The sequence below is a fragment of the Amphibalanus amphitrite genome, unplaced genomic scaffold, assembly GCF_019059575.1.
Source record: "Amphibalanus amphitrite isolate SeventyFive unplaced genomic scaffold, NRLGWU_Aamphi_draft 000957F_arrow, whole genome shotgun sequence".
In the NCBI taxonomy this organism is placed as follows: Eukaryota; Metazoa; Arthropoda; class Thecostraca; order Balanomorpha; family Balanidae; genus Amphibalanus; species Amphibalanus amphitrite.
Window position 1 is genome coordinate 271,536 of NW_024882451.1, and position 9,047 is coordinate 280,582.

At 51.1% G+C, this 9,047-nt stretch overlaps 1 protein-coding gene across 1 annotated transcript; it reads left to right on the plus strand.

Annotated features, from left to right (window-relative positions):
* Window positions 1-256: 256 nt before the first annotated feature.
* On the plus strand, window positions 257-8,861 carry LOC122368570 (alanine--tRNA ligase, cytoplasmic-like). The gene is made up of 15 exons (XM_043342622.1): window positions 257-349; window positions 2,363-2,535; window positions 2,845-3,033; window positions 3,222-3,367; window positions 3,535-3,726; window positions 4,038-4,182; window positions 4,638-4,783; window positions 5,206-5,332; window positions 5,676-5,808; window positions 6,181-6,305; window positions 6,609-6,762; window positions 7,147-7,316; window positions 7,747-7,860; window positions 8,153-8,293; window positions 8,659-8,861. Exons 2-15 carry the CDS (start codon window positions 2,389-2,391, stop codon window positions 8,839-8,841), a joined length of 2,112 nt encoding a protein of 703 aa, XP_043198557.1. The 5' UTR covers window positions 257-349; window positions 2,363-2,388; the 3' UTR covers window positions 8,842-8,861.
* The last annotated feature ends 186 nt before the right edge of the window (window positions 8,862-9,047 follow it).

Consider the following 9,047-nt stretch of genomic DNA (forward strand, 5'->3'; position numbering starts at 1 on the left):
CGCTTGATGGCAACTTTGTTTATTACGTGTTCCGCTGCGTTATTACGTCAGCGTAAGGGGCTGGCGGTAACCGATGTCGACCGCCTTTGACAAACCCTTTCCTATTGCACAACCTATCGTATCTTATTACGGCAGATAAATCGTATTTCTTTTATGGCTGCGTGAAACAGCATTTATTTCGAACTATTGCACCTCAAAGCAGTAGTGCCGTTACGATGAAAATGTCTGCACTTTAGGCATCTGAAGAACCTGTCAAGGTCACTGTAATGCGCAGCGTTCGTCGAGGCTGCACCGCTGCACGCTTCCGGAGGACAGCTGTCGAGGCTTTTAGGAGAAGATTTGAGAGAAAGTAAGTCACATTTTCATGAAAATTGCTTTCTGACGTTTTTATGAGTCACTCATCGTTCTTCCACATAATGTTTTTTTTTCTTTGTCTGTAAAATTCACTATGCGGTACCTACCGCCTACCGGCGTGGCTCGCGCCGCCGGTTCAGGTTCTGGCCTCATGACAATGACACGTTGCATGTGATGCAGGGCTAATGGAGGTGGTTAGGATGTTGATGAGTTGAAATTGCTGGTGCAATATGAAAATTTACTAGAACGTGTCAAGCGGGACAGAGTGAGACTCAACCTTCAGTGGACTCAACCGACTACAGCGCCAAACATAGTGGGCAGTGGGACTCAACATACTACAGAGTACAGCGGGACACAGTGGGACTCCAGTTGGGCAAACTGCAGGGAGGTAATCTAAAATAAGATTAATGAAATAAAAGATTATGACGTCACAAAAATGGGTGGAGCGATGACCATATAAGGAGTGATAATCAATATTTAGATTATATTTCCGACATGTCCACATTCAAACCCTCCATATCAGTTGAAGAAATGCTGATATCGGTGATATTTTTTGCCGAGGTACAGAAAATTTTGATTCTACAGATTGTGAACAGACCAGCACATTTGAGATTAGACTTTGGGAGTTAGGACATGAATAGTCAAGGTCACTGAGGAATGGGCAAGTACATTAACCTATTTTTATTCCTGTTTTATTATACTCATTAAATGGTCAGAATATTTTTTGGCATATCTGAGATGAGAAATATTCAATTATTCAATCCCACTACAAAAAGATGTGCCAAATACAATGCATGTATTGTAATTTGGCTACAGCGATTTACGGCCTCGATCTAGCGATGTCCGTGGCGCCGTGTATCCTCTCGGTAATAATGTTCACGGAGTCCACCTCGAGAAGGAGGTCCCTCCAGACTCCAGTTCATCCAGCTGTAGTGGTTGCCGGCGCACTGCGGGCTGCCGCTGAATGAGAAAGTGGATGGCCTTGCCAAAGAGGCCAGTGCCTTGCTTGTCACAAGACACCCCACCAATCGACTCAACGTCACCACTGACCAGAGCGGCCGCCCGCTCTGCCCCTGCAAGGTGGAGGGAGGCCTGGCCGGACGGGTGGCATAAGGAGATCTGGGGCTCCCGTCTGCCGGGCCCGGTGGAGGGAGAAGATCGCCGCTCCGCAGTCGACATCCACAGCTCCGAGACCGAGCCGGCCACTGGTCCTGCTCGGAGCAGTACCTTCACCGTATCGGCCGTCGCCCAACGCCTGGATGCGACCTGTGCAACTCCGCGGAGTGTCCGGCCGCGCTGTGCCGTGTGTGCCGAGAGGAGGCCGACACCCCGCGGCACGTCTTGCTGCAATGTCCACGCTGGCGGGGCGCCACCTGGCGCTAGTGGGTACTATTCACCCAACGGCGACCGAGTTACGGCTTCGGCCGCTGGCTACCGCGCCCCATTGAGCCGCCTGGCTACGCTCCTCTAGGGGCCGGGGGAACAACGACGAAGACGACGAGCCTGTATCTACAGAGTACAGACACACTGCAGACATGAACCTTACCACCTTTCAGGGATTATGCAACAACATTAACTGGGCTCATAAATGCATAATAAGCTATGAAATCCAATAAATTGTTTATGAAGATCCCAGCAGGTGGATGTAACCGCATTTCTTTGGGGAGGTCTTGGCAGCATGACCCCAGGTACCCAAAGTGATGGAAACCAGAAGCCAAGTCCTGGATTGCCATTGATGTTTGGCTGTTTTTATGTAGCAGCATCTGTATCTCTTAACCGCCATTAGTTTATGATCTGTGACTGATCTTTAATTAATAGGCATATGACCATTTTTAACCTGCTTGAAATGACAAATGAAAATATAATTAGGCTGTTTCATTACCTTTTTGACGATCATTTGCTGCCTACCAATGCGTAGCCTAGAAGCCAAGTGTCTCACTATTCTCCTCGTTACATTTACTTCAAACATTTCACGCATTTCCTGACGACATCTCCCCGCTCTTTGCAGCTTGTATTTCCTGTCGGCCATTCACGATGCTGGAGCTGAAGACGGGTGCGGACGTGCGTCGCGCGTTCATCGACTACTTCCGCGAAAAGCAGCAACACACCTACGTGCACTCGTCGTCAGTGATCCCGCACGATGATCCGACGCTGCTGTTCACCAACGCCGGCATGAACCAGGTGCGGGGTGGGTGGTGGGATCGGCGGGTTTAGTGGCGGGACCGGCGAGTCAGACAAGGGCGGGTGGTGCGATCGCTTAGTCCGATTATAATGCGCCATGGAGTTCGTGCTGGCTGGGTGGTTACGCGGCGATTATATGTCATGTAGGCTCGGCTCATGTGTGTACTTTAGTGCAGCTAGCTCTGTAATATTGTCCCTCTCGTGAGTCGTGACCGTCCTCACCTACCTTCTTCAGAATTCCGGAGGGACGCTCTGTCAGTTCCCGATTGCAGCAATCTCTGAATTGACCTGTCCCTTTATCTGCCGCAGTACAAGCCCATCTTCCTGGGCACTGTGGAGCCGGGCTCGGAACAGGGCCGACTGCGGCGCGCCGTCAACAGCCAAAAGTGTATCCGCGCCGGTGGCAAGCACAACGACCTGGATGACGTGGGCAAGGACGTGTACCATCACACCTTCTTCGAGATGCTGGGCAACTGGAGCTTCGGCGACTACTTCAAGGTGAGGAAGGGTTAACGCGATTGCCGAATAATCCAAAGTGTTCATAATGTAGTATGGCATCATCTTGATGAATTAAATTTTATTTTAACGTAATAATGTACGCATGATTGCCTCCGTTTCTTTTGTTCTGATGCTGCCGTGTCTGACCCTCCCTCTCTCACGCCTCAATCCGTCTCTGTCGCACGCAGAAGGAGGTCTGCACGTGGGCCTGGGATCTGCTCACAAACGTGTTCGGCCTGGAAAAAGACCGTCTGTACGTCTCCTACTTCGAGGGAAAGGAGGACGCCGGTCTCGGGCCCGACCTGGAGACCAAAAACATCTGGCTGTCGCTCGGGTGAGTTTTGCGCCACTGGTGTGAGAATTCTTTTCTTGTCACCGGTATTTGTTTTCTGGTTATCAGTGCACTGCTATCGATTTTGCTACATATTGTCATCTTGACTGCTTTCTTTCTATCATTGTCTCTGTATTGTCCCGCTCGTGACCGTCCTCACCTACGTTCAGAATCCCGGAGGGACGTATCCTGAAGGGCAACATGAAGGACAACTTCTGGGAGATGGGCGACACGGGCCCGTGCGGCCCCTGCACGGAGATCCACTACGACAGGATCGGAGGCCGGGACGCCGCCCACCTGGTCAACATGGACGACCCCAACGTGGTCGAAGTGTGGAACCTGGTCTTCATCCAGTTCAACAGGTGCGTAACAGGGTGCTGGTGAGCGGCGGCGAGATAATGAGTTGTCGGTGGAAGTGAACTACTGAGAGGGTTGTAGGTATCCTTCTTGAAGGGGGCTAATTGGGCTTAATCGACCTCGTTCGCACTCTCGTTGAACCCAATTAAGTAATTAGATTTTAGGGATGAATGATTGCTATAAATGTAATCATGTTGCTGGCGTGAATGGTGTGGCCAGCTTTTGACATAAGAATCATGATTAATCAATGCCTTGCCATTACAGACCTCGAAGTTGTTTCGATTTTATGACGTGACGTATGGTGTGTGTCCGTTAGGGAGCCGGACGCCTCACTGAAGCCGCTGCCGAAGAACCACGTGGACTGCGGCCTGGGCCTGGAGCGTCTGGTGTCCATCCTGCAGGGCAAACTGTCCAACTATGATACCGACCTCTTCCAGCCCATCTTCGAGCAAATCACCAAGGTAACGCGCGACGTACTTTGGTCTCGATCCTCTGTAGGCGATGGACTCGCGCGCGCGTGTCACTGTTTTTTTTTTGTGTTTGAACCAGGAACACGTGTTTTGACTTTTGTCCGTTTTTTACTCATTCTCACTGTATTGTTTAGGTGTCTGGCTTATTGTAGCTTGAGGTTGCTGACATGTGAAACGTAATCTGGTTTGAACTTTGTAAGGATTGTAAATATTTATGTTCCGAGTGAATGAGATCTGCGAGCAATGGAGGCTCATTGCCCTTGCCGACCCTGCTCATTCATTCCTCGATATGGAGACGAAGCAGCTTATACCGTCGTTGTCTATTGTATACAACAAGCAGCTGATACATAAGATTGGTATATATCGTCAGTTGTCCGCGTAATTGTATCGCCTGAAAGCTATCTGCCGCCGGCCTGGTGTCATCTGCCCCCCCCCCCCTTCCGCAGCTGACGGGCACGCGACCGTACACGGGCCACGTGGGTGCTGAGGACGTGGATGGCATCGACATGGCGTACCGCGTGCTGGCCGATCATGTGCGGACGCTGACCATCGCCCTATCGGACGGCGGCCGCCCGGACAACGTGGGACGCGGGTGAGACGGGCGAGGCCGGGCGGCGGGAGGCGCGCTAGAAAGGCGGGGCTCGGTCGAGTTAGGAAATTGGGTAGGGATGTGCGGAGTTATATTGATGTATTTTTACACGTTAATAGCTTTATTTCACATATTCTGAATATGGCATCACTTCGTATTGTAGTTATTGTTTTAAATTCTGAAATCGTGCTAGTGATGAGAGTGTTACTTGCTCTTCATCGTCTGTCGTGCTTGTTGTCATCTACACCACCAGTCCCATGTCTCATTACAACGTTCACATTGTGGTCCTTGCGACTGTTCTTTTAAACCTCGTGTGTTTTTATCAATATTTTGCTATTCACCAATGATTGTCGCTCGGCCGGTCTGCCCAGGGACCATGCCCTTCCTATCCAGAGTGTCTGACGACCGTCTCCCGCCTGTGGCAGGTACGTGCTGCGCCGTATCCTACGGCGCGGCGTGCGCTACGCCACAGAGAAGCTGGGCGCCAAGCGGGGAGTGTTCGCGGCTCTGGTGCCTACCGTCGTCTCCGTGCTGGGCGACTTCTTCCCAGAGGTACGGACGGTGGGAGAGGCCGAGGATTTGTTGGGAAGAGGGAGCAGAGAAGGGGAGGCTGTAGAGTGGTGTTCACTGCCATAATGGGGCAGGTCTGTGTTTTACTGGATGCCCAGTTCAGTTAATTTGGTGTCATATAAATATTCCAAAGTTGGTGTAATTTTGTATTGGCATATGTATGTTTTGTGCATGCATTAGTCTACTGCACAGTGTGCCAATGCTGTGTTGATTTTCTTTGTCAGTCCGTGCCGGCCTCGGGCCTTGGTGATACGAACCCGGTTGTAACGAGTTATGAACGCTCTACCTATTTGACGCATTTGACATCCTTTTTGCTCTGTTACAGCTAAAGAAGGACCCCCAGACTGTAATGGACATTATTAATGAGGAGGAGGCCCAGTTTTTGAAGACGCTCACCCGTGGCCGCACCCTTCTGGAGCGCACTATCGGGAAAATGGGAGACAGCAAGACACTGCCCGGTGAGTTTGTTGTACTGTCTCCGGCGTGGCCCTGAACAGCCGCTTCTGTGCACTCTCGCCGTCGGTTCGAACCATGGACATGACGATAATTTCATGTAATGGTCCTACTCATTTTTCACTCATACTGTATTATCTCATTGGAGTTAAATTAGTTAAATAGGTACTCTACGAGGCTGCAATAAGCTCATTGGCCAAATACTTATTTGCTATTATCTGTTAAGGTCTAATGTGGTTTAAAATACATGAACGTAAACTTGCGCCACTTCCGCTTGTAAATTCGATTCTTATGGTATATGAGGTTCAAAGCTGAACCGCTGAGCGTCAATCACTGATTGACCGTTCCTCGCGTTCATCCCGCGCGGTACCTCCCAGGTGAGGTGGCCTGGCGTCTGTACGACACGTACGGCTTCCCCGTGGACCTGACGTCGCTGATGGGCGAGGAACGCGGCCTGAAGATCGACATGGACGCGTACGAGGCCGCCAGAAAACAGGCCCAGGTCAGTCATGGTGGGAGTATGATATCGCTCTCTCAGTGTATTGTGCTTATTAGAGCTGGGTGAAAAGTAAAAACTCGGAATTTGGGGTGATGACGATTGGATAAATCAATTTCGTTTTGTTCTTGCTAATTTGGATGTTTGAATGTATTTCTGGATATAGCCATGGAGAAGTGCAAATACCATTGATGGTTGATGAGCAGCAGCTATAATGGTTTCTTTATACGCAGGCGTGTTGCGTCTATGTCTATGACCGTCTTTCCTTATTCCTCTGGAACTGACCGGCGCCTCTCCGCGCCCCCACAGCTGATCTCTCAGGGCGGCGGGAAGGGCGTGGACGACCAGATTAACCTGGACGTGCATGCCATCGCGGACCTGCAGGGACGCGGTGTACCGCCCACCGACGACTCGCCAAAGTACGACTACAGCGCCGCGTCGGCCGACCCCGACTCTGTCTACGGTACGGGCTGGGGAGAGCGGAGAAGGGTGAGAGGGACGGTATGGCAGAGAGTCCTGGGGGGGGGGGGGGGGAGGGAGAGCGTGCGAGCTGGTGGGACATTAAGGTAGCGTGCTCTTGTGGCCTTGTGCTCGTTTTTTTTTTTGTATGGAACCTGTCCTGTCAGTCAGAGATATGAATTCATTGCTCATCAATGTCTTTATCGTGTGCAGATCTTCTCCGATCTGTGCGGTCTCCCAAACTGGGCTCGACGCAAAATTGCCGCCCGATCACTTCATATGTTTGATTCTCTACCAATGTCTATGTATTTGTTGTGTCACATGCTGGCACTCTGTGTCACCCACCCAATCTTACCCCTCTCATCGTTCCCTCGCCGTCCTCGGGCAGAGTTCGGCGCGTGCCAGGGACGCGTGGTGGCACTGCGCTGCGACAAACAGTTTGTCCAGGAGGTGCCGTCGGGCCGCGAGTGCGGTGTCCTGCTCGACCGGACCTCCATGTACGCTGAGCAGGGCGGACAAATCTGGGACGAGGGATACATGACCAAGGAGGGCGACGAGGTGAGATAATGGACGCGTGTGGGGCGGGCGGGCGTGGGCCCTGCTTCGACTCCTGGGTCGTGGAGCTCGGCTCTTTTAGTTCAGTTTCTGTTGATTTGTTCATCTTTCAGGTCATTGGTTCTCTCGTGCAGATTCATTGACATTCAGTTCTTTGTTTTACTCTTTAAATGATTTTTTGTCGTTTGACTTTGTATATCGTCAGTATACACCATTCTGTCGTGTATCCATTAAAATCTCCTTCTGCTGAACTTTACCTCTCCGTAAACCCTACATGCGGTCCTTTCTAATCCAAAATAACCCAATCTGACCCATATTACTTGAGTGTGTTCCCAATGGGCTCCCTCAGGACATGCCTGATCCCGTCATCCATACCATTCCCTTTTGCCGTTATGTGACCCGATCTGACCCCTGCGCCCGTGTCACCGTTCAGGAGACAGAGTTCACGGTGAAGAATGTCCAGGTTCGCGGCGGTTACGTGCTCCACATCGGCTCCCTGGCTGGAACGCTGCGCGTCGGGGACACACTGAACGTGTTCATTGACCAGGTGAGATGCCTGGTCAATGTCCTCGAGCATCCCCCCGGCGGCGGGGATGCATAGTGGGCTGATCGGAGATTCACTATGCGAAACTTGTGAACAAAACTCCTATCATTCAGGCAATGTCACAGCATTACTGACCTGATGATCTTTTCACTGGACGATGGTATCGTCAGTTAAAATTTACTTGTGTGCTGGAGCAACGGAGCTATATATAGTCACTAGCCAACAAACTTTCTCTTCTGCCCCGTGTAGCCCATAATGTGCACTGACCCTCCCCCTAACCCCTCGACGCCAACAGGAGCGTCGTAAGCAGGTGATGAACAATCACACTGGCACCCACGTGCTCAACTTTGCGCTGCGTCGAGTGCTGACGTCGGAGGCGGACCAGCGCGGCTCTCTGGTGGCCCCCGATCGGCTGCGGTTCGACTTCACCAGTAATGTGAGGAGGGGAAACTGCAGTGAAAATTAACAGTGGTATTTATGCATCATTCTGGGTCAAATTGGAGGGTAACGTTGGAACTTGGAAAGGATGATTGAGATACCTATTTTATTCATGAGCTTTATTATGAATACGATTACATAATACGACGTCAAGTTCATCAGTAGTAGATTATGTTCTTATGGCAGGTAACGTGCATTCATTTTCGTCGATATTCCTGTTTCACCTTGCATTACGATTACCGTGTCTGTACTATGGTTTCCTTGTTTGTACTACAAACTGTAAGCCTTCTTTCTCCATTCAGTACTCGCACATGAGCAAACTGCTATAATATATCTCACACCGTTCTCGTCCTCCCCACACAGAGCGCCATGAAGTCGGACCAGGTGAAGCAGTGTGAACAGATCGCCAACGACCTCATCTCGCGTAACGGCGAGGTGTTCGCCAAGGAGTCGCCGCTGGCGCTGGCCAAGTCGATCCAGGGCCTGCGGGCCGTGTTTGACGAGACCTACCCGGACCCCGTGCGGATCGTCTCCATCGGTGGGTGATGGCAGGGGGGGAGGGCAGGGGAGGGTCGGGACAGCTTGAGTGACATGTGCAAATCGAAGTCTGTATAGGTTTAACTTACTATTACGACGTTTAGGATGCGAAGTGTGCTGTTAAATCGCCGGGCGGACCTGTCATTTGTATTGCCGGCTTTAGCCACCCAACATGGGGTAATTCGGAGTTCTGTGACTGTGATGAACCCCGAGTG